The 26,462-nt window shown below is 40.3% G+C and overlaps 1 protein-coding gene across 3 annotated transcripts in view; it reads right to left on the bottom strand.

Moving 5' to 3' along the window:
- Nucleotides 1-5,756: 5,756 nt before the first annotated feature.
- mpp3b (MAGUK p55 scaffold protein 3b) overlaps nucleotides 5,757-26,462 on the bottom strand; it is a 30,410-nt gene continuing 9,704 nt past the window's right edge. For 2 of the 3 annotated variants that reach the window (XM_072667071.1, XM_072667072.1), the window contains exons 7-20: nucleotides 26,234-26,315; nucleotides 24,625-24,710; nucleotides 23,091-23,165; nucleotides 22,676-22,872; nucleotides 21,762-21,826; nucleotides 21,247-21,267; nucleotides 19,104-19,145; nucleotides 15,813-15,878; nucleotides 15,122-15,283; nucleotides 11,787-11,867; nucleotides 11,494-11,587; nucleotides 11,239-11,347; nucleotides 10,869-10,997; nucleotides 5,757-9,377 (exon numbers count right to left, since the gene is read on the bottom strand). In XM_072667071.1, coding sequence (XP_072523172.1) covers nucleotides 9,198-9,377; nucleotides 10,869-10,997; nucleotides 11,239-11,347; nucleotides 11,494-11,587; nucleotides 11,787-11,867; nucleotides 15,122-15,283; nucleotides 15,813-15,878; nucleotides 19,104-19,145; nucleotides 21,247-21,267; nucleotides 21,762-21,826; nucleotides 22,676-22,872; nucleotides 23,091-23,165; nucleotides 24,625-24,710; nucleotides 26,234-26,315 — 1,389 coding nt within the window. In that variant the 3' untranslated portion in view covers nucleotides 5,757-9,197. The remainder of the gene's footprint in view (nucleotides 9,378-10,868; nucleotides 10,998-11,238; nucleotides 11,348-11,493; nucleotides 11,588-11,786; nucleotides 11,868-15,121; nucleotides 15,284-15,812; nucleotides 15,879-19,103; nucleotides 19,146-21,246; nucleotides 21,268-21,761; nucleotides 21,827-22,675; nucleotides 22,873-23,090; nucleotides 23,166-24,624; nucleotides 24,711-26,233; nucleotides 26,316-26,462) is intronic. The other variant, XM_072667073.1, reaches the window with a different exon arrangement.

Below are 26,462 nucleotides of genomic sequence, written 5' to 3'. Positions count from 1 at the left end.
GCTCTGTGTGTTTATCTGATACTGAGTCCCCTGCAATTGTACACCTCCGGCCAGTGCTGTTAAAAAAGTGATCCTTACATACTGCAGAGAAAGGGTGGCTATACACTTGCAACCGGACATATTCAACCCCCCCGAAGTTGAATTAAACGATGACTTATCCATTGCAAACTCAATAATGGCCCTTAATTTGCATCGGCTGTGAGGTGTTTCTACAGAGCAGTGGTTGGTGTGGTGCAACAGATAACACCACTACCTGCTAGTGAGCTACCTCACCATGTAGCTCGAGACTGTAGTTCGATTACTGGTCTGGGTGACTATGCTGCGCTACACCAATAAGAGTCCTTGGGCAAGACTCCTAACACTACATTGGCCCACCTCTGTAATACGAGTAACCTTGTAAGTCGCTCTGGATAAGAGCATCAGCTACATGCCATAAATGTAAATGTAGACATCAGCTATGGAACTGTTTAAAGGTTAAAAAAGGTAAAGATGCACGTATTTGTCACTGTACGATGTACAGCGAAATGTGTTAACCCATCTGTGGTAGTGAACACACACACTAGTGAACTAGGGGCAGTGAGTACACACACACCCAGAGAGGTGGGCATCCCGGGGAGCAGAGAGGGTAAAGGGCCTTGCTCAAGGGCCCAACAGTGGCACCTTACCAAGCCCGGGAATCGAACCCACAACCCAAAACCCACACCACTGTCCCTATGTGGCTGTCTCATCAAGACATCAAAGACTTACAAGCCCTGATGCACACTGCTCTTGACCACGAAGCACAGGAAGGGCCAGCTGGAATATATCAGAAGAAATTTGGCTAGGTCTGGGACGCAGTTCTATGGAGTGACAAAACGAAAGTGGAACTGTTTGGCCATATGGATCAGCGTTTTTTCTGTTGCAAGAAAGGTCACTGAAGAAAAATGGTCTCCACAGTCAACATGGAGGTGGATTAGTGATGATAAGCCAAGCCATTTTGGATCCTGCCTTCTGCAGTGAACCTTAACTCTTAAAAATAAAAATGCTTCAAATGGTTCTTTAAGTGGGTTCAGTGGTGATGGCTCAGCGGTTAGAGCTTTTGGCTGCTAATGACAGGACTGTGGGATGACCCAGCCTCTTGCAAACTGGCACTGTTGGGCCCTTGAGCAAGACCTTTCACTCTCTCTGGTGAATATGAATGTCTTGTCTATGTAATACCAGTGAAGAACCACTTTTGGTTCCATAAAGAACCATGTATGTAATAGAGATATGTCAGTGTGAAGAACTGGTAAAGACCCAAGCACACTTCCAAGTCCACCAGAGCCTGGTTTAGGAATCAGTCCTGGAATGTTCAGAAGTGGTCTGATGGTATGCAACTATACAGTGATCAGCCACTAATTTTGATGACTAGACGACTGGGTCAGAGCATCGCCAAAACATCAGCCCTTAAAAGCACTTAAGGCTCTCTGATGTGATCCATGGAGGTCCCACCTCACAACTTACAGGACTTAAAGGATCTGCTGCTGACGTCTTGGTGCTAAATACCACAGGATGCCTTTACAGGTCTTGTGGACCTGTCGTGGCGGCACAAGGGGGACCTGCTTAACAAATGGCTGATTGGTGTAAATATATCAGTGCAAAACTGAGCAATGTAAACAGATTGGGTTACAGCTTGTCAAACAGGCATGCAGTTACTGTGTGAAGCACGGGATAATGTCCAGATAGGAAAACACTTGTGTATTGTTTTCACGCTGTGAGGTTATGAATGCTTTCCTGAGCGCAGAGCAGAACAATACAGGGTGGGAGTGCTTTTCACTGCATATCAGCGCAGCTGTTTACCAGAGAAGTGAGTAGTATAATGCAAGCTGGAGCTCGCCTTGAGTCTGGCATTGACAATTTCCCTCCTCATAATGCCCTGCGGCTATTGATATATCAGCCTTGAAATGCATGAAAAAATAAAGAGGAAGTTTTAGAGGCAGGCTTTGCACTGCAGCGCAGGCCTGATGCACAGCCCAGGTTTTAAACAGTGAGTAGGTAAGACACTGCTGCAGAAATAATAAAAAAAAAAAACTGGCCTTTCAGCTGCAGTGGTGTCTGACTCATGCTTGAAAGGTTGACTTTAAAAGGTATTTGGCTTGTGCTGTAAGCTGTGCATCGATCATCTGCTGCTAGCTGTGTGGTGAGCTATGTAATTTGGAGAAAAAAAAAAAAACGAGCAGGTCTGGTGTGTGCCAATGGGGAAAAGACACATCGTGTCTCAGATTTAAGTCTGAGTCTGCACCTGACGAGTGAAAGTAGAGTCCTACAAAGTAATGACTTATGTGCACCCTTAAAATACAGGGTTCTTTAAGGGCTAGCAAAGGCAATGGTTCTACAATGGCATGCTAATGTTTGGACACCCCTGCTGTTGGGTACTGTGAATAACTGAGCTAAAAGATTTTGGATGCTTTCTGAAAGCATGAATCAGATCTTTAATAATTTACTATTAATGTTATGAAATGTCTTATGATAATAAAAAGAAAACAGGGCCTGAAGCAACGATTGGGGACCCTGCATGGTCAGTGTTTAGTAACACTTGCCTTAATAGATTTTGTGATAAGGATGCTGAAAAGGTTTTCTTCTGATGAAAATGATGAGTCTTCCATGAAGGTCATATTCGAGTGGGTGTTGCTGCACAGTGCGCCACAACTCCAGTGTCTGCTAAGTCTTCCTGAAGGTCTTTAGCAAAACATTTATTTTTATTCACCTTTCTAAAAATTCCTCTTCAAGACCTCAACTTGACCCCCACTGTTCCCATAAAGTGTAGCTGATTGCTGGGACAAGGGTTAAAGATTTAGGGCGTTTCTAAAGCTCTGGTTGTTCCAAACAATGAATAGCCCTAACATGCTAATTAATGTCCGAGGCCTTGGTTAAGGTTTTCTGAGTGATCAAAAATCTCAGGCTGGTCTAAAATTGTACAAAATAGTTGATATATAATTGACGTAAAATAAAATGATAACAATCCCAAATGAGGTGTCTGCACTAAATAAAAAAATAGTGATCAAAAGTTAAGTCTTCAAATACCTCACTTTACATGTAATGAATAATATGAGTTAGAATATATAGTTATAATATGAATAATATAATGAATATATGACTTTTCTAAACTAAATTATGAACAAAAATCAACTTGTTTCCCGATATTCAAATTTTGAGATGTACCATTATATAAATTATATACAGTACTGTGGGAAAATGAGCTACCACCCTTCCTTTATTTTATTCATTTTAATAGAACATGTGATCAAAAATTGGGCGGCACAGTGGCGATGCAGGTAGTGTGCATATCACATAGCTCCAGGGCCCTAGGGGTGTGGGTTCGATCCTAGCTCCAGTCACTGTCTGTGAGATGATTGGTGTGTTCTTCCTGTGTCCGCATGGGCTTCTTCTGGGCACTATGGTTTCCTCATACCTCCCCAAATCATACGGTAGGTGAATTGACTAAGCTAAATTGCCCTTAAGTGTGAATGCTTATGTGCGGTACCTTTCGATGGACTGGCCCCCTGTCCAGGGGGTATTCCGGCCCTGTGCCCAGTGAAAGATGAAAGAAAGATGGATGGATGGATGGATGGAATAAGATCAAACCAACCTTTTAAAGCTGATTAACTACCTCAGAGTCCAGGCCTCATCCCTGAATGTGTTTGGGAGGACTTGGATGGTTCTAATACTGAATTTTGGAGATGTGGATAAATGAAACATGAAATACTGATATTACATAATATTCACTTGTTGAGGCCTTACTGTAGTTTTCTGGCAAATAATAAGTATGTTCATTATTTCCTTCTAGGTTATAATAAGCTGTCTAATGCTGTCCCATTTCAAAAGGTCCGACAGTGCTAAAGGCCTTTCGCTGAAGAACAGTAGAGTCGCTCACCCCGTATTGAACCGCTCTTCTCCTCATGAGGGGAAAATGAGCCCTCCTCATGTCTCAGGGATATGAATGACTAAGCATGGACAGACAGGGCTAATTTTAACACTGCTGTCTCCAGTTGCTTTGGCACGTTTCCAGCATTTTCACCATCCAGACGATTGTGCAAGTCACTGCACAGCCTGCTCGGGCCTGCATTTATGAGTAACCCCTACAACCTTCCAGATCCTCCATGCAGGAGGCTTCTTATCCTATAGCACCTGTTAAGGAGAGATCTAAAGGACAGCAGGTTGGACACATTCAGCCAAATGCTTTCCATGCAGTTGAGCATTCAGGGCTGCTTTTGGATGGCATTTGCTGGGTAGCCTGAGGCACTGACCTGAGGTAGACCCTGCTCTGGCCAGCTGACAAGGTGGATGAAGTGTGGGCAGTGTTGCATGATTTGACAATATTTGCGCAGCTATTGCAAGGATAAGGTTGCCTTTAAAAATAACTTTAGAGGACCAGCCCTCTAATATCAGCCTTTATAAAACAGCCTTATATAAAGGTAGACTGCATATTTGAGGCCAAACCACTGGAGCAGAGCAGAGCATCTTCCAGAATAAAGATACTTAGATTTTGGCCCTTCTATAATTACAACATGTACTATAAATCATGAAGCTTTTTTTGTATCAGGATGATGGAATATGTGTAATATTATTCTAGATTTATGTATTTAATATATTTCAATTAAGTCAACAGATGTCAGTCTACACATATCAGCAGCTACTCTTATTACTAGTCAGTATGACTTGTGTGTAGGTGTAGGTGCTCTTGAATGGGCAAGCCTGGGCTAGTGGACAGAACAAACAGTACATGTCCAATACTGCCATCTAGTGGTGGGCATCACAACTGGAGAACTGTAGAGTTTCCCTTCTGATGTGTAGTTCTTCCTAGTCTGAGGTAGTCCAGTTAGTTTTTGAGGGAGCGGACATTGGAGAAATGAGGTGGTAAAAGCTGGTCGGCCTTACTGCACATCTGCCACATCTGCATGTGTTCTTGAGGCTGGAAAACTGAAACCGTTGAACCAAATACTGCCCCAGAGTGTGGACCTCTTCTGGTCCCCTAAAGAACCTTTGATTTGTGAGATTTTAAAAGGTTTTAAGTATCTTCAAAGAACTGTCCCAATTAAAATGTCCTTCCTAGAACCTTTACATTATATGGGATCTTCACACTCACACAGCTCATTTGCATAAAATGGTTCTTCCAGGGTTCTTTAAGGAACCAAAAGTGATTTATTATGCTCTTAACAAAAGCGTTTTTTTTTATTTAATGCTTAAAAAAGGGTAAAGGTATGAAAATTCTAGTATCGTGATATTAACTTTGGTATCAGTAGGTAGTCCATGGAAAAGAAATGTGTCCTTCAGTCATGGTGGTGTACTAAGTGACCTGACTAGTGGCAGTTTGAGCCACTGGCTCATTTACTCATTTCTATGTGGCTCATTGCTATGGCTATAGTGCAGTCCATTTATAGTCAATATCAGCCGCTGTCCTGCTATTCAATTCAACAGATTAATATTCTCTTACAGTCAAGTATTAGATTCTTTAATTTTGCACTGTATATAAAGGCTAATGTAGCTAACAGGTAACTTAAATTTATACACCTGTATGATCTCCATGCAGTCCTGGTTGTGAAATACTAAATGCTTAAAGACCTCTGTTTTTATTTATGAAATTTGTCATTTATGACTTATCAACATGAACATTTTTTTATGGACATGTACTAAAGCCTAGGCTTGGATTAATAATTAACTATAATCAGTAATAAATTCATAATTCATAAATCCATAAATTCCACTTAAAACCAGACTTAAAAGAAGCTGCACACAACTTTTAAAATTCATACTCTTTATTATATTTCTAAGCTTCTTACACATTGATATATAAAAAAATAGAACTCCAGTGTCATACGCATAACTACGTTTTAGCTCACTTGGTCAAAAAAAGAGGACATAGTCACAAAATTGGGTCTGATTTGGGAATGACACTAAGCACAGTGCGTTAAAAAACATATTACATTCTAAAGGTTACATGGTTGCAACATACCGTAATATATCACATGACCCCAAATTCATAACATGCCTCATTCCTGAATTCTGTGATTTTACTGTTATACCATGAATCAATTCCTAATAAATTGGAATACTGTTATAATATCTGAGCCACGTTTGATATAGTAGCCAGCACAGTTTTCAGTTATTACAAAAGCAGTTATATCTAAATAATAAATAAATAAATAAATAAATAAATAAAAATAATAACAATAATACAAAAAACAGTTCAAGAAATTCAATTATTTAACATAGTGATGAACCCTGGACGTAACTGTAAATATACATATGCTAACACCATCAATTACATTCAGATAAATAGAAACAGCCACCACAGAAAGACACAAAGAGTAGAAAATATGAGCAGGGACAGTCGGGATGAACTGGCTGTGAATGATATGCAGTAAACAGACATTGGCTACAGTGAGTGTGAAGAACACAAAAAGCTGTAGGTCAAGGGTATTATGTTTATCTCCATGGATGCAAGCTTCACATGTGGGAACCTATGCAAGTCCTAGCAACCAAGATGTCCCACAGGTTTAACTCGACTACAGATATCAGAGTGTGATTAACTAAGATACAATCAAGGGACTACAAACAGAAGAAGGTCAAGAAGGTGAGCCCCTGCTTACACCTGGTCATTTAATATGATTAGTATCTGGCACTGGTTAGTCAGACTGAAATCTGACTGCTTAGTTGGACGGAATTTGCAAGTTCGCCCGTTGTTCTGCAAGTTTTGGTTGTGCTGGGAGGAGCTGTGGTTGTCGGATGTGTGTTGGAGACACTGCTTTAACATGTGGCTCAAATGAGCCAGACCCCCTTTGTAATGGCCTCAGTGGGCAGGTGGGCCTCCGCCTCTCACCTGAGACTCGACTCCAGGCAAACAGGTGCAGTTCATTTCTGGACTAATTAGAACTGCTCTTGGTGTGACACAACCAAATGTTGTTGTGCTTGTTTGGTGAATTAGGTTTGGAGGGTTTTTTTTTTGGAGTACAGCCTTGCTTATGATATACACTTAGGGAACACTTAAACAACACAATAAATCAACCAAGTAAATCAAACTTCGGTGAAATCAAACTGTCCACTTAGGAAGCAACACTGATTGACAATCAATTTCACGTGCTGTTGTGCAAATGGAATAGACAACAGGTGGAAATTATCAAGACACACTGAATAAAGAAGAGATTCTGCAGGTGGGGACCACAGACCACTTCTCAGTACCTATGCTTTCTGGCTGATATTGTGATCACTTTTGAATGTTGTTGGTGGTTTAACACTCATGGTAGCATAAGACGGACTCTACAACCCACACAAGTGGCTCAGGTAGTGCAGCTCATCCTTGATGGCACATCAATGCGAGCTGTGGCAAGAAGGTTTGCTGTGTCTGTCAGCATAGTGTCCAGAGGCTGGAAGTGCTACCAGGAGACAGGCCAGTACACCAGTGTATTTGCCTACCTGTTATTTGACCCCTGCCTGTCCTGATGTTGAGTTTTGTTGCTTTAGCCCTAATGAAAAACCTTTGCACATGCAACCTGCCTCAACCACTTCATCACACCCTTCCGAAGTGGTTTAAGTGATCAGATTTGTATCTGTAATCCAGATACGAAGTAACCAGGATGTAAACGGGGTCTTAGTGACTGTGTAACAGTGTGTACTCCAATCCTGTAGTCCACCTGATTCAGCTCCAGAAGGATTTGAACTATTAGCAGTGACTGAGGTACAGAAAAGACGTGTAAAATACTATACATGTGGACAGCAAGACTGGAGGTGTGTTTGCACTTCAAAAATGACATCTTGGCAAGTGAAGACATCTTGTGCATCTCTAGTCTCTGATATCTGACATTTCTTATTTTAAGAACATCCTAAGGGTCTAAGATTGCTGATCTTATTCTCGAGATTTTTCTTCACTTCTACTAAGTCATTTTATCCTAAAGAACCCATCGTCACCACCTCCATCACAGTTTTGCGCAGCTCTGCCACCAAACAAAACATGCACGCATTTTTTTGCTACATCAGATCTTCAAAGAAGACCCTCAGTGTTCACCTGCCCACCTCCAGAACCAGTTAGCATGCAGAGAACATCATCACTGATTCATCGCACCCTGGCTAGCATCGTCTCCTTCAGGTACTCCCCTCAGGAAGGTGCTTCAGTCCAATGAGGGTTAAAACAACCAGACCTGATGTGTGTGGTAGAACCCATGAAAAAAGGTAGGGGAGTCTGTTAGGTCAAGTGTGAAATGCTGAATCACTGTGCACTGTGAGCTTCAGTGTAAGCAAAGACAAATTTCCTGTATGCACAAACATATCTGGCCAATAAACCCTGATTCTGATTCCGAAGAACGATCTGATTCTATTGGTAGATGACTAATATGATGAACATAATATAGTGTAGACCAATTGTCAACCAATTTGATTAGACAGTTTCTCTAGATACAAGAAATCAAAACAAGTAAACAAAGACACACAGTGTCAGTCACACTAAGCACTAATCGCAATGAGTACTGATAGCTCCCCCTTGTGAAGAATATTCAGCCTGTTAAATATGAGTGAGTATGCGAGTGTGTTTACAGGCCTGTACCATGGCTTTTCCACATCTAAAAACATCTTGAAATGTGCTAATTAATATCTTTTTTATTCTTGCAACAACATAAAATGTTCCTAGACATCTGCTGTACTGCAAAACGACGAAAATGATTTGGAATCAAATCTATTGATATTCATGTTCATTGAAGGTTAAGAAGGTTTTTACCGTTTTGGAGATGCAAGGTTTTTGTGTATCAATATAAACGACTAGATGTAGGATGACTTCACTTGCCAAGATGTCACTTTCTACACTTTCTATGTTGTAAATTTGTCCCATTTTTGTGTTCAGCTAGTTTCTGCCAACAGGTACATTTCTCAGTTGAACAAGCCATATATATATATTTGCTGGGGTGGACCAATGACATCACTCACTGTATGACAATTACTGATGCTGATAGGGCCTGTCTACTCACTAGAGGTAGGCTTAATGTTACAATCATTTATGAGCACGATGGTACAGAAATGAAAGTGTCACTGATACAGTATATTTGCCGTTGGTGCATTGTTTGCCAGCTCAATCTCATAAACTCATGTAGAATTCCTGGGTTTCCCATCTGTCAGCCATTTGAGGTCAGGTCCCGAACTCTGAAATCCATGAGTTTATGAGTCTATGAGAACCGTCCAAATGCACCAGAGAGTCAGGGCCGGACCCAGCCGACCGGCACCCACTGCGGTTCCCTCTCCAGACGCTCCAGAATGTGCCTCAGCTCCACACAGGCACTGGTAGAGTCCTCCTTCACCAGGATCCAGTCCACCAGGTGGCCGTACTGCTGCTCCATCTGCTCTGCTGAGTGACACATCTCCACCAGGTCTTCATCCTTTACATAGAGAGCACGAGAGAGAGAGAGACATGAGACACATTTTAGGCCCCATGTACCCAAGTAGGTTCCTGTGATCCATGTGGTGGCTTAGCTCTTTAATGCAAATGCTGATGCTGTTTCCACATTTTCCATCTACTCCTCTAAACAAATACAGTAAAGTAAAAAATATATATTATTCACAAAAAGTGGAAAATTCTAATTTTAAGGAATAATTTTGAATAAATATGAAATAATCTGAATAGACTAGATCTGTATATATGTCACATTATAAGCCATTCATTCAAGAAATTTTCCAGGTCAGATCAAATGTAACTGACCTGTATCTGTAATGTGAACGAATCTGTCTCTGAAACATTAGGAACATTAATATGCTTATGCATGTCACCTCCGTCACTGTTTTGCTGTGTTGCCAGAGCATAAAATCCGATCATCTAACCGTTCACATGCATTTCTTATGCCCAAATATGAAAGTGACTCAAATCTGATTTGAAAAGATCGGATTTGACATGTCAACACAGCCACTGAAAAATCTGATCTGTGTCACATTAAGGCCGGATATCAGTTTTGTTTAAACTCTAAACAGTTTGAACATATAGGGGCTCGTCCGGGATTAAAATGGAGCATTCCGGTGGGGGTTGGAATATTGGATAGCTAGTGCTGGGAGCTCTTGGAGCTATTGTGCTTGTGTTTAAATGATATAACAAAATCAAGCCAGCTGATTAATGTTATAAATACAATACATCTTATCTCACCATATTGGAAACTTTTTATTTAATGCTTTTAATTGTTTTTATTTACCTTTTATATTGATGCAGTGTGTGAATCTGCTTTACTCTATTGTTAATCTGATGACACAAATCCATATTAAGCCTTTACCGAATTGAATTGTGTTCTGTATGTATGTTAATGTTCGCTCAGAAACTATCACAGTGCATTCACAATAAACACTGCCTCATAACTATATAGTGATAGAAAACACAGCAGCACATAGAAAGTTCCAGTCCCTCAAGATACTGCGACCACAATTTAATATGACCAAATGTGGACCTACACTGGGCACAGCTTTGCATTTCAAGTTAAGTGGCACAAAGCCAAAGTCTCGGAATGATATGCTAGATAAGGTAGAATTAAAGGATGTATAGCTATGGTTGCGTGTATAGCAGCGTTTCTTAGCACTGATCCACATGAGGACGCCCCCTGTATCCTCATGTGGGGCATTACATTTCTGCTTCTCTGCACCATGATACTTCAATTTTTGGTCCTAATATGAGGATATTGCTTTTTGGAAAAATGACTTTGTTGTCTGTACTGTTTAAAGTTTTAGTTTTAATACTTGTTAGGTCCTACTAATCCCAAACAGGAGAAATTAAAAATGCACACCAAGCGAAAGTTTGGGTCTCAGGAGGTTCAATTTTATGTGTGGCCAATTCAGTTTATAGCCAATTCCAAATTCTGTGTGTGTGGCACATGCTGTGTAAATGCTCTGACCATGACTTGGCCATTGTCACCCCCTTCTGGCGAAGCTGCCCTGCTGCGGTGGCGGCGGCCCTCGGGCAGGTACGGCTTCACAAAAACCACATACGGCTTAAACTCTGCTGTACGCAAGATCTTCAGAGCCTGATGAAGAAAACAGGATGCACAAATAAATAGAAATAAAATGACAGAAATTTTAAAGAATTTAAAGAATTGACCTTCAACACTGATCTTCTCACTGCCTTTGAATTATGTGTTACAGGGCCTGGTTGAATTACAGAACCTGTAATTTGGGAAGCATCTAAATTGCTGGTTGATCTTTCAAGTCAGTCCCCCTGCATCTACTGCCTCAAGCTTTCAATGCCCTTCAAGACTAAATTCTCACCTCAGGTTGTACATCCACCAGACACATTTTGTTTCTGCCCAATACAGTCCGAATGGCCTCCAGACTCGTCCCATACTGGTTCTCCTTATATTCCCCATACTCAATGAACCTGAAACAGCAGACGGATGGACGCTGCACTGAATTCTGTACATGGTGATGCAGTCACTGTACATTTACTCACATGAGTCTTTGTGCTCAACAGGGTTTTCAAATGAATGGGCCAAAAGATCTCATAAATTCCTCAGGAGAACCCACTTGTTGCTCAGAATGTCTGCTTCGAATGCTTGCTTGGAGATGAAGTGGTACTCCACGCCCTCTTTTTCATGGCTCTTCCTGGGCCGGGTGGTGTCTGTCAGAACGTATTTTCACAATGAGCCTCAACGAGATTTTACATATGGAGGTTACGTCTTATCACTAAACATCACATTCCAGGTCAGTTTATGAATTATAGCGGTGAGGATAAGCCTCTGCCCTTCTGCCCAGAGAATAGCTCTCATGTGTCCAGCTCTTTGATCCAGAGCTTTCTTGAGCAGTAAATGTAGACTCACGTGGAACAGCTACTCCATAGCGATGAGGGTTCTCCGCAATCACCTTTTGCTTCAGTTCATTGATCCTAGCCCCCAGGGACCCTAGAGAGAGACAAGAAGAAAGTCAATGAAATGCTGAACCCCCAACACTCAGTTTCTTTCTATATCCTATATACCAGACCCTATTGCTAATTTTATCTGTTAGTTAGTATATGCAGGGGGCTAGTACTTTACATACTTGAGTAATATGAGTATTTTAACATTTTAAGTATGAAATTAAAGGAAAATTTCATTCAATGAGTATCAGCTCTTAAATACAGTAATATATATATATATATATATATATATATATATATATATATACAGTCATGCCCGAAAGTATTCATACCCCTGGCAAAGTTTGACTTAAATTTACTTTTATTTAACCAGAAGTTATATTTTTGCCTTGAAACGACACAGGCATCTCCCAGGAGATAACACGATGATGTACAAGAGGCATCATTGTGGGAAAAAGTATTTCTCAGCTTTTATACACATTTGAACAAAAAGTGGCATGTCCAAAATTATTCATACCCTTTGAAAACTGTCACAGTATATGGGAAAATCCAAAGTTCTATACCATTCCAAATAGTCCAAGCTGTTTTAAAGCATCCTAATTACCCTGATTCATTGGGAACAGCTGTTTTAATCAACTCAACAGGAGAAAAACAGCAGCTCTCTGCAGTTGGTTTGTGGACAGTCATGGCTAAGACAAAGGAGCTCACTAAGGACCTGCGGCTGTGCATTGTGGCCGCTCACAAGTCAGGAAAGGGCTATAAAGCCATATCAAAATGTTTTCAAGTTCCACTGGCTACAGTGCAAAGTATTATTAAAAAATACAAGAAGTTCCGCACTGTGGAAAATCTCAGAAGATGTGGTCGGAAGCCAAAAGTGACACCTGTGCTGGCCAGGAGAATAGTGAGAGAGGTGAAGAAAAATCCAAGGATCACCACCAAGGCCATCCTGGTGAATCTGGACTCTGCTGGTGGCGACATCTCAAGGCAGACAGTTCAACGGACACTGCACACTGCTGGGTTCCACGGACGCAGGCCAAGGAGGACACCACTTCTCCAGAAAAGGCACACAAAAGCCCGCTTGACCTTTGCAAATGCTCATCTGGACAAAGAAGAAGACTTCTGGTGTTCTGTTTTATGGTCAGATGAAACAAAAATTGAATTGTTTGGCCACAATGATGTGTGCACCATTTGGCGTAAAAAAGGAGAAGCCTTCAACCCTAAGAACACCATCCCCACTGTCAAACATGGTGGTGGGAACCTAATGTTTTGGGGGTGTTTTTCAGCCAATGGACCAGGGAACTTGATCGCAGTAAATGGCACCATGAAAAAAGAGCAATACATCAAGATTCTCAACAACAACATCAGGCAGTCTGCAGAGAAACTTGGCCTTGGGAACCGGTGGACATTTCAGCACGACAACGACCCAAAACACACAGCCAAAGTGGTGAAGAAATGGTTAGCAGACAAAAACATTAATGTTTTGCAGTGGCCCAGCCAGAGTCCTGACTTGAATCCAATTGAGAATCTGTGGAGGGAGCTAAAGATCAGGGTGATGGCAAGGAGACCCTCGAACCTCAGAGTTGGAGCTCATCACTAAAGATGAATGGGCAAAAATACCAGTGGAGACATGCAAAAAGCTGGTCAGCAATTACAGGAAGCGTTTGATTGCTGTAATAGCCAATAAAGGCTTTTCTATTAATTATTGAGAAGGGTATGAATAATTTTGGACATGCCACTTTTTGTTCAAATGTGTATAAAAGCTGAGAAATATTTTTTCCCACAATGATGCCTCTTGTACATCATCGTGTTATCTCCTGGGAGATGCCTGTGTCATTTCCAGGCAAAAATATAATTTCTTGTTAAATAAAAGTAAATTTAAGTCAAACTTTGACAGGGGTATGAATACTTTCGGGCATGACTGTATATATATATATATAATATATATATATATATATATATATATATATATATATAATCTCAATCTATCTATCTATCTCTTTCTCTATCTCTATCTATTTCAATCTCTTTCTCTATCTCTATCTATTTCAATTTCTATCTATCTATCTATCTATCTATCTCTCTCTCTCTCTCTCTCTCTCTCTCTCTCTCTCTCCCTCTCTCTCTCTCTCTCTCTCTCTCTCTCTCTATATATATATATATATATATATATATATATATATATATATATATTAAAAAGCAACTGGTACTGGTTCCTAACACAAAGAACAAATTGCATAGTTGCAGGCAGATTCATTTTACACTGTTATTTGATTGGAATGTTTTTTTGTTTTTTTTAATAAAAATAATACATTCAATTGCACTAAAAAATTAAAAGCAACTGATAGATACAAGTAACACAGATAAACCATGTTGTCTTAAAAAGTTACAGTAATAATGAACAGAGTAAAAATTATGTTTTTGAGCAAAAGTACAATTAATTAAGAATTTAATTGAATATTGAGTATTAAATGTAAGTAACCCTTGAGTAATGTACAAATCTCTCAAAACAAATTAAAAGGACCCATCCCACACACATTTCTTGTGTCTAAGTTTTTTCTTTAGATCTATTTAAACATTTTTTGTGATTTGTTATGTTTCAAAAATGGCCATAATTCATTGTATACAACCATTTTCCAATCTTACATTATGTGTTACAATTAAACTGGCTGTTTTCGTTACTGTGCCGAGTTCTGATGAGCTGTGTTCTGATTGGCTGCCCAGTACTGTGCACTCAGTGCTGAAACACCCCAAATAACTGGTGTATGTGAGTGGGCAGGCCAATATTCCTTATAGGAAAGTCTGTTCACTTGGTGGCCATCCTTGCGATACCACCAGGCAGTTAATCCCAGTCATATGAGACCACACTTCTATCCCTGAGAATGGGGAGAGACCAAAATTCTTGAAAACTAAAGGTCAGATTGCTTTAAAAACATTTATTCGGATATAATGTTTTCCATGCCAGATAGTGTGTGGTAAGTGGCACATATAACATGCATACTACTTTTTTTTTAAAGTATGATGTTGATGGATTTTGCATTGAATGCTTCGTAAAGTGGCACACGAGGAGCTACTTAGCTGGAAAACATGGCAAAGTGAAGCGCTCCTATGATGGCTCCAAAGTACCCTACAAGGTCACTGCCTGATAACAAGCTGATAATGCATGTTGGCATAGCAACATCACTTAACCACATCCTGTGCATCCTGCAGTGCATTAATATACCCTACACTGTTACCATTGGTATACAGTATTAATGCAGCTGGGACATGCCTAAGACTAAGGCCATGTGTCTTTATTCTCACCAATAAGAACCACCAGTCTGGGTTTCTCTGAAGGCTTCTGCTGGTAGCGCGTCACCTCCTCGTAGGTGAGAAACTCTGCTTCTCCGTGCTCCGCAGGCCGAGACTCTCCAGGTGAGCTCTGCCGGTCTTTACGGCTCATCCGGAAACTCCTCCTGAGACCAGCTGAAATCCATTATGGGACACTGTGATGAGGACTGTAATTTGGACTGCTTTGCAAAATCAGAGGGGCTCATAAGGGAAACACAGAAATGGAAGGGTGAAGATGTGAATAGTTAGGAGTCAGAGGAATGTGAACATTTGGGCCCAGCTTTAAATAAAAAAAAAAAGCTTCATAGTATTCAAATCTATTTAACAATGGGAATAATTCACCAATATCTTACTAAGAATCACAGCTATACTCTTACAAGGATGGAACCCACTATTCTTGTAAACTGAATGAATCAAATAACCAAATGATTACCCAAATGATTGGGCCCAATGATTACGGCCCAATGATTTTTGTACTAAGAGGGTTTTGGGAAACCCAACCCAGGTGAGTATGGAAGTACCGCCAATCTATAAGAGCCTGCTTGCTGGCTTAAGTTTTCTCAAACAACATCAAGGTAACAGCATTTACTTAAAAAAAAAAACCACACACACACACCAGAAACACCACTCAGGCTTCCACACATAAGGAAATGGGGAGTGGTACCTGAATAGAACTCCCAGGAAAAGGCCTGGCCACAGGAGGGCACCACCGCCTTACACTTAGGAGAAACTACAACTAGCGTTAGACTGTCACACATCCAGCAACGTTTCATTTGGAACCAGCCGTGCAAGCCAGCAGCCATGCCAGAAACGGTGTCATGGGTTCAGAAAGCCAAGCTCCTCCTAGCTAAAGCAACAAGCACTCTAAAGCATGAAGTGCAGCAGGAGGCTGTCCTCAACACAGTATGCACACTAACACCGAATGGCAACACCAAAGGCAGTGACAGTGGGGCGTCTAGAGTCACACAGCGGCGTGGCGTGTTCTGCATGAGCTACAGGCCAGGCTGGAGGGATGTGTCGCAGTGTGGACGAGTGTGCAAAGAGACGAACCACTGTTCGGCCTCCAAGTACAAGAAGCATTCACCTCATTCACACGCCAAACATTCTGCTTAAAAATACTCCAGTGTTTATTCTACTGAATCTCCATCTGTGAAATCTGCAGCATACGATTGGGTACCATAGACTAGGCCTGTGTCCAGTGACTGCTGTTGCCACAGCAACAGCCCCCAGTGACGATTTACATTTTGCAACAGGTTATTTATTTATACCTTTTTATATCTAATTTTTACCCCATTTTTCACCCCAATTTGCCTAGTTTTGAGCTCTGATGCCCTCAGAGGGACTACACTGTGGCTAGTTTTGACCTCTGATGCCCTCAGAGGGACTACACTGTGGCTAGTTCTGAGCTCTGATGCCCTCAGAGGGACTACACTGTGGCTAGTTTTGACCTCTGATGCCCTCAGAGGGACTACACTGTGGCTAGTTTTGACCTCTGATGCCCTCAGAGGGACTACACTGTGGCTAGTTTTGACCTCTGATGCCCTCAGAGTGACTACACTGTACCTAGTTTTGACCTCTGATGCCCTCAGAGGGACTACACTGTGGCTAGTTTTGACCTCTGATGCCCTCAGAGTGACTACACTGTACCTAGTTTTGACCTCTGATGCCCTTAGAGGGACTACACTGTGGCTAGTTTTGAGCTCTGATGCCCTCAGAGTGACTACACTGTGGCTAATTTTGAGCTCTGATGCCCTCAGAGGGACTGCACTGGAGTGATGGGGAGAAAATGCCATCTACCCATCCTGAAAAGAGCAAATTGCACTCTCTCAGGGCCCTGGCTGCTGATGGCTAGCAGCATGACCAGGATTTGAACTTGAAAATTTCAAAAACTTGAAATAGCAATCCTTTGGTTATAGTGAGAGTGTCTCATTCCGCTGGACAACTCAGGGCCTGTCCTTTATTTATTGATGCCTTTTTCTTGTAAAGCTTAGCAAGACACTAGTATTCCCACATTTTATTGGTCGTTGTCCAATGAAAAACATGCATCTCCAAAAAGGGTGAGTTTAGGGTAACTGGGGATTGGCTTTTTCCAAGTAATTTAGAGCATTTTTATTGGTCTGTTCATCCAGGATTATTAACACAGTGTACAGAGCAGCCACAGGGTTCAAACTATGGAAAAAATGGAAAATGGAAAAAAATTGGTGATACATGGTTTTTATTGGACAGAATATAATTATTGGACCAAACAGACAGGGCTGTTGAGCTGCACTGCTGAATGTGGGTGCTGCAGGCAGAAACCAGGCCTGTACAAAAAGGGCTGTCTACCTGGTACAGTGCACATCCTTAGGGTTTCAGACATCAGACTAAAGAGCTTCAGGTCTCAGGAACACTTAGGAGTAAAAATATGCCTCAGCTCTAATATATTCAGAGACATGACTTCAGAGAAGAAGCACCAGACTACATTATGTGGCCTCAGACCTAATTATGTTCGTTATTACATACCCAATCACATTTATTTTTTTATTTGCTGTTATTGTGTTCCATTGTTACCAATAAAGCTCTGCACTTTTTATGTAACTCCAGTGGTGTTACACATGAAATTAGAAAATAAGCACACAAATCCTCTACTGGAACCTTAAATAAGGTATTTAAATACGCTATATGTCCAAATTTTTGTAGACACTTCTGACAAATGCATGTAGATACTTTAAATCACTCCTATTGCTGGCACAGGTCCATATGCAGCAGATAAACATAAAAATCTACTGGCACCATGCCTAATGCCAGGCATGGGCTAGAGAGGAACTGACTTCTCCGGGAATGATGGTGCTCCATCCAATATTTTTGGGATGAGCTGGGGAGTTTGGGATGAGGCGGGGTGGTGATCATACAACATCCTGACTTCCCAACTCACTTGCCCCTGAATGCAATCAAATCATCACAGCATTTGTCTTGCAGTAATCTAGTAAACTGTAGCACAATCTAGCAGAAAGCCTTCCCTGGACAGTGGAGACAGTTACTCTGACAAAAGCACAACACACTCTTTTGAAATGCTCTTGATTTTCGGAATAACCAATGAATAAGCAGGTGTCCCAATACTTTTGTACATATAATGTATTATTTCCCTAGATAATTTGGGTTTTACTTATAGGGGGACAGGCTTTCAGGCTTAAAACTGTTTAGATTGTTTGTACCTGTAGGAAACAATGAATGAGCAGAATGTCCCAATAATTTTGTCCATATGGTGTATGGTATTGTATGCACATTTTAGACACAAATTATGGTACTAAGGTACAATATCTGCAGAAAGGTCTCTCTGTAGAGGATGTGCACTGATTTTTACTTGATAAAATTTTCACTTGACAACACCCAGTGGTGCCCAGATGTTTGCATAAGCCTGTATATCATATAGGGCTTCTGTTATAAGTGAGTTGTAGGTTACCTGTGTATTTATTTGTTTGTTTGTTTGTTTAGGGACATTAAACAGGGAAATATGTTGACATGATTGTCTGTGTAGTACAGATGTGACAAACAGAGGCTCAGCTGAAAATACTGGAGTATTCCTGGAGTATTAAGTAGGGTAAGTAGGGTAATTAGTCAGTCAGGAGGTATGGGAAAATATCTTTAGCTCATTTTTCATGACGTTTTTGCTCAAAACACATCAGGGACACACACAGACATGACTGCTCCAGTTTATCAGAGCTGCTGACTGACTAAATGACCCTATTAGCACCCTGCACATGATGCAGTGGCCACTGTGTGAATGAAGTGAACGGTGCATTAGTATTGCTTCACTATCACACCACAAAGCATCACCAAAAGCTAAAGCCACATCCAGCGCGTACATATGTGTATATGTGTGTGTGTGTGTGTGTGTGTGTGTGTGTCTGTGTGTGTGTGTGTGTGTGTGTGTGTGTGTGTGTCTGTGTGTGTGTGTTAAAGTGCTTTGCCTCACCTATGTGCTGTCCACTGCTACTGCCCTCACAGTCACAGTCCTCTATAGGAAGAGGAGTAGGGGGAGGAGGAGGGAGGATGGAGCAGAGGGAGAGGAGGGAGAGTCAGTGAGGAGGTGAGGAGAACATGTACAAAGGAATAGAAGCAATTTCATTGCTGTTTTGGGGTCAAGCTCTGGGAGAGGAGGCTTGGCTCAGAGACAGCAGGAGCAACACACATCCATTACACACTGTCTATTAAACGTCTGGGGAAACCTAGCTTTTAGAAGTGTCCTAATAAATAAATAAATTATATATATATATATATATATATATATATATATATATATATATATATATATATATATATATATAATATTTCTGTGGATTGAGCAAAATTAGTTTTTACATAACTATAACCATTTCTGGACTTCTCTTTAACCCTTACAATTACACAGAATGTACTTTTAGGGCTGTTATATGTAAATGTTACATGTGCTCAGTTCTGGCTGACTACCCAGCATTCCAGATTGAAACACTCTATAACTCCACTGTGAATGGAAGGGCCTAAATTGCTGTATTTCTAAATTGGCAACTTTATAGAAGACGGAAAAACCTGTCTATGGAGGTCAGTGCTTTTTGAAGCATTACATTTTGGAGCATTTCTATTGGTTCATTCTTTATGAAATTTTGCTACAATGAAAAGAATAGCTGCCAGATTCAGATGTCAAAAAGAGTAAAAAACTGCGACGTGTGTAATGTCTACGAACATATTACATTTTATGTTATATTATATTTTATTTTTATAGCTGTGAAATGTAAAAGCAAATAAACAGTAATTTTTGGTGACTTCACATTATTGAAAATTCAAAATATATGGAATTCAACTAGGGGTCCTCAAACTTTTGCATGCAGATGTACATGCTTGGGTTTTGTCACATTACAAAAAGAACAGCTTTAAAATGGGCGGTTTTCTACTCCCTTATGTCCTTATGAGGACTGTATGGACTGGGAAGTGAAAGATGCTGCTCCACCCAATACTTTTGAGATGAGCATCCTGACCTCACTAGCAGTCTTGTTGCCGAATACAATGAAATCCCAATACTTCTGTCTACACTAGGGTAGCAATGGTATAAGATTTTCGCGGTATGATAACCGTCTCAGAAAATATCACAGTATCACAGAAAACAGTTTTTTCAGTTCCTCCTCTTGTTCTTATTCTTCCTATTATTATATTGACACTTGCATGAATGAAACATTTTTGGTATTTACTAAACAATTAAGTTCAAATAGTAAAAACAATGTATTATTAAAATAATTAAATGTTAAATGTTAAAATGTTAAATAGTTATATTTATAGTTAAATAGTTAAATGTCTCCCTTTAGAAAATGAATAAATAAGAAAGCTGCATGAGGTGAAACTCTTATTTTGTCCCATAAATTGATTGATTGTTGTTTTTTAAAACTTAAAATAGTAAGAAATTAGCATTTTGAATTGGGTTGCATTACTTTTCCAATATCGGTATTAATAAAATTATTCAAAATAGGTTACATAAGGCTATAAAGATTTTACTTACCTGTAGGACTGAAAGCACTGACCCACGTATTCTCTTGAAATAACTCAGTATAAATGTCAATGCTATATCTCTTGCATTTTATTTCCTTGTTGTAATGTCTGCATTCCTTAGTAGTCTTTTAACAACAGTTTTAACAATAGTGTTTACGTTTGGAAAAGGAAACTGTTGCACCCCATTCAGACCAAACCTGTTTAAATGTAGAATAAACATTACATTATAAGTGCTACAAAATACAAAATAATATTATAAAATAGCTGTTTTAATGTTAACGCCACTTTTGGCACCTAACTGAAAAGCAATTGGTCAAGTCTCAAAAGGTGGCAAGGTGTCCCCAAACTTTTGACAGGCAGCATACATTCAGAAACTAGCAGTCAGTAAGAGGGCGTAACATAATGTGTAAAGTATTTTAGTGTTTAAACGCAGACTAGCAACAACACAGAGAAATTAGAGTGATCTCCATTAAGGTCCATTTTCTAATTTTCCAGATGGACACAGGACTTACACAGCAGTCCTTTGTTTACAGTATACTGTAATCTGTAAATATCCCCCCTACCGTGTGTTTGTTTTTGTTTTATCCCAGATTACATACCTTTATCACAAGCTTGATCATCTGTGGCAAGCAGAGTGGGAAAACAGACAGCACAAGTGAAGCATTTTCTACTGGAAGACTGGAAGCATTACTGCTGTTGGTGGGTACAGTGAATGTGGCCGTAATAAGATGCATCTGTACAGTACATTTGCATTTCTTTTGTTTGTATCTTTGCATCCAAATGAGAAAAATGGCACGCGTCCTCTGACCCGGATAACAGATGCTAGGAAAAGGGGGGTGAAAATGGTCAGGGGCAGGACAGAAGGGGATTAATCTGAGACTGTTTGGCTTCCTTCTCATTTTGGCAGCAGCAGGAAATCTCCCATATTCCTAAAGCCCTGCCTGCACTCTGGACCGGACTGAGCATGCTGCTGTCAGATTAGAGGAAGTGGAAAAGATTTACACAAAATGGTCCCTGCCTGCTGTTTAGCCCGAAGACTCATGAGTGGACAGATAAGAGTTTATGGCAGTAAAGCTGTCGGGCAGTAATGTTCAGTCGCACGTGGATGACTTACAGTTTGGCGATCTTGGAGACTTAGGACTCTGATAGGTGCCCATTTTCATCCTGTGTGCCAGCCGCCTGCAAAAAGAATTCAGGGGGAAACATAAACTTTAAATGATAAAAAAGTAATGGAAGTTTATAGTCCTTCAATTAGCAACTGCATGAATGTCATATTTGCTGTTAATTGTACGAAATATAGTTGGCAGAAAAGGTAAGGAAGTTGGAAGTGCCTGGATTTCTGCATTGATTACTAATAAAATGTGGTCTGATTGTTATCTAAGTAAAAATTTAAGGAGGAACGTTGGACTATTCCTCTCTGTGAATGGGTTTCAGTTCAGCAATATTTCTGGGATGCCTTGTGTGCACAGCCCTCTTCAGGTCATGCCACAGCCTCTCGAATATGGTTGAGGTCAGGACTCTGACTTGGCCATACCAAAACCCAAATCTCCTTCTTTTTCATTCTTTCTGTAGTTGATGTTCTCATGGGCTTTGGGTCATTGTCTTGTTGCATTACCCAACACCCCTTCAGCTGGAGGTCATTGCCCTTACCTTCTCCTGTTAAATATGTTGATACTCCTTTGAATTCTTTGTTCCTTAAATGGTCGCAAGGTGCCTAGGTGGTGAAAGGGTAAAGCAGTCCCAAACCCTCCACCATGCTTTACAGATGGGATGGGGTTGAAATACTTAAAAGTTCTACTTTTGTTTAATCTGTCCTTTTAATCTAATCTGTCTATAGAACCTACAGAGGAGTCTATGTTCTGTAGGTCTGTTGCTGTTACTTATGGCTACTGTCTCACTTCCAGGTGAGATAAGGATAAGACAACAGCTGTAAACTATAGACACCAACTAACATGTAGACATGCAATTTACGTTCTTTGTGTTTTTGGATGGTAGTCATCCTCATATCTGCCACTTGAAGGAGCATACCTCTCCTGGAACTGTCTGGAGGGGACGAGGCCGGCCCGCAGGTTACTGTCCCCCACGCGCTTCGCCTGCCACCACGTGGCGTCGTCCTGACTGACTACCTGCAGGATGTCACCTCGATGGAAAGGAAGTCCTGCCTCCTGGCAGGGCGTGGCCTTGTCCTCAAAGGGGGTGTAGTCAAACAGGGCCCTTAAATAGACCTTGTGGAGGAATCAGACAAGATATGAGTAAACAGTCATGGAGTAAGCAGGTTTTTAGAGCTACCAGGAGAAAGACATAGTGAAACCGATAAGGAAAAAAATCCAGCAAGAAAATTTGGTGTAACTGGTGTTATGCCGATTTTCCCCATTCTCTTTGAACCTTTTTGACCTTGACTTGTTGGGATTGGTTGAAGAATGTAAACAATGATGGCATTCACCGTACTCTCCTTGAGCCTGTCCTCCTCCTTGATGGCAGGGATTATCTTCAGAGTGATGGAGCCCTGAGACTGAGACTGCAGCCAAAAATAAAAACAGAAGTCTTTCTTGAAGTTAAAGGAACAGTTCCCTTCCCTAGCTCAATAATTAGCACTGTGTGTTCCTATATTCTTAAGGATTGTAGCATTGCTAAATGTTCACTCTTCTACCTCTGTCAAGTTGCTAAGTAAACCAAAACACACTTGCTTACACGGTTTCCAAAGTGGCTAATATATAAAATGGGTAAAATATATCTATATAAAATGAACAAAGTTTTGCTATGTTGCACAGCTAAAAATAGTCACCTACTCACATTAAGCATGTTTGCAGATTTTTTGTCTATTACTGAAAAAGCAAACTTGTAAAAATGATTGGAAAATTCTGTCTATTTTAAGATAATCCTCTGTAATTTTTAAAAGGGTAATTGATCACTGGGTTGCTGAGCTCTCAATATTTTCTTTGAACAAGTTTTTTTTTTTTTGGGGGGGGGCAGTTCTGAGGTTCAAAATATACATACAGCACCCCTAATATTTGGTTCAAATGTCCCTTAGAAAGCTGCACCAGACACTTCTGGAAGCTTCTGGCAGAATTCTGGTTGGTGGTGCTACCACCACCGTGCTTGACAGTCAGTAAGCATGTGCTGTCAAAATAAAATACAATTTTATATGGGCACAGAGAAGCTATCAGCTGCAGTCAATCATGATCACTACCAAGGAGCTAAGAGGCCATTAGAACTTTTAGACCCCTGAATTAATAAACTAAGTGGGTATATGACTGTATTGTATTGAATGGCATTGTATGGCAGTCTACATCCAATGTGTTTCCTATAGGTAAACATTAATTTTTTTTAAAGACTTATGTATGACCGTATAAATAGACATATTTATCAAGGGGTTCCTCACTTCAAGTTATAAGAGCATTAAATAAATAATAAACAAACAAATAAATCAATACTGAAAGCTTAATTTAAAAAAATACTAAACACATTTGTCCTAAAACATAAACAGAAGATATACAAGTAAACAAACCAACCAGTAAAATGAACATCAGCAGAGTTTTCTCCCATGTGTCTTAACAGGATAACGTATAATGTTTTTTTTATATATATACACGTGTTTTTAAGTACAGAATAGATTGCTGAATGCATTTGTGACAGGTTATTCATTTATTTAATTTAACTATATTTATTATATTATATATTCAATTACACATTTTCTAAAAATTGGCTTAGCTCTTTAGTTTTATTGATAATTGAGTTATTAATTAATTAACATAATACTAAAATGTAAACAGTATTGTTTAATCTGTATAATATAAACTATATATAATAATTTATATAAATAAAATTCCGTCATTTGCTATGCAGCACACGTTTCATTTTATAGATAACTCTGTGATCCAGTTTGTGTATGAAACTGTAAAACATTAAAGTGCACCACGTGCTTCAGTAAAGCCAAGTAATACAGTTATGAAGCAGCCAAATGCAATAATACACACCAAAATCTGGCTGATCTCATCGGGTCGTTTGTGAATGATGAGATTTCCGTTGACTTCCCTGAGCTCGTCCCCCACATGCACCAGACCTGCGGACATATTCAGTCTGACATAACCACTGCAATACACACATCCACACACTGAAGACCCGACTGGACGCGACCTTTAACATTCAAAGAGCAATCAGCCATCTGGTGGAGAGAACGCCAGACAACGCAACGTGAATGGGAATCTTATTGAGCCTAAAATACATATATAAGAACAAACTGCAAGACCAAGACTATTTCATGTGATGACTTCCATATACAGTATACTGTTAATGTAATCTGAAATGGCAGGGAGTGGGCATAATCTGGAGGATTGTGGTCAATATTTGGCTTGGGGCCACTATGAGCTCCATCTGTCGCTGGAAAAGTTGTGCTTTGGAATATTCTGCATTAGAATATTCCCTCATTTTTATTATCCCTCATTTATTATGACCCTGTTTTCATTGCTTTCAGTCGATATAGCGAGGGTGTTAGAATTCCATTTTTTAGTTTTCAGACACTTTATATTGTTCTCCAGACATTTAGCCTGCTAGGTTTTTCTTATTTTTCTTATCTTATTTTTTAAAACATCAATAAAAACACAAATGACAGTACTCTTTTTGCACTGTAGGGTAGATAAATCTTAAGATTAAGACAAACTTAAGAAAGTTCAAGAAAGTTGACAAACTGTGAACCTCCAACACTGTTGCAAGACAATCCTGCTTAATGAGAATGTATGTAAACTGGGCGTGGAATCTGAAAGACTCAGAGAAGGGCCACGCATGTGCTGGGCTAAAAGCTAACCCAGCCAACTGGCTATAATGTAGCTAACTGCACAACAGCACAGAAAGAGGACACAGAGAGGACAGCAACACTACGCAATATGACTCAAGAATATATACACACATTAATTTGGTCTTGTTGCAGTGCTAAGCTAGGCTTTGTGGCCTCTGTGATCTGTCATGATGCCGTGAACCAGCCAATAACAGCAAAGCTTTTTTTCATGAGCCCACCATTAAAGGAAAATAACAGGGTGGTAAATGGGCTTGTAAAACCGTATCTGTATCCAAAGTCAAATATAAAGCTATTTATACAACAATAAGCTAATTACTAAATACTTAATAAATGCATTATCTGGCCCCTTTAAGAGTGATATCATGTAAATGACCTCTGTTCTGACTGGCTGGCTTGTGTTGTGCCTCATTTGAAAAGCAGTCCAGGCTGAAATTAGGGGTCCTTCAATACATAATCCAGATTTTCTACGTTATTAAGGGGTTTCCGTATATACTGTCAAAGTAATCTCAAATCGCAGATTGTGGCCAGTATCTGGCTTGTGACCACAAAACTCCATCTGTTGCTTAGAAAGTCGTGCGCTGCTTTACGTTTTATTTGCCAATATAGGCCTCATTTTTAGAGATATTCAAGCAGTTTTGTTCATTTACACAGATTTTCTTCACCTGTCCTCCAAAGACGCAACATACAGTCATAAATAAGAGAGCTATCTGACCCTAATCCTACTCTTGGGGGGGGGGGGGGGGGGGGGGCAGTAATGCATTGGGGTGTAAAGGAGGTAGGAGTTTACTCACCACTGCGGTCCGCAGCACCACCCCTCATAATCCTTGCAACCACCACTGCCCCAGTTACCTCATCCCTGCGGATGGTTGCCCCCTGAACAGTGAAAGCTCAAATCAGGTCACATAGTGTCAGTTTAATATCTCAGTGTGGTAGATGGTGCTAGATCAAGTAAGGATACAGCAGCAGCAGCCTAGACAGTCAGACTTGTAGGACTACCCTACAGCAATACACAGACACTGT

The sequence above is a fragment of the Salminus brasiliensis genome, chromosome 22 (assembly GCF_030463535.1).
Source record: "Salminus brasiliensis chromosome 22, fSalBra1.hap2, whole genome shotgun sequence".
Lineage (NCBI taxonomy): Eukaryota > Metazoa > Chordata > Actinopteri > Characiformes > Bryconidae > Salminus > Salminus brasiliensis.
This window is presented reverse-complemented; position numbering and strand designations above follow the sequence as displayed.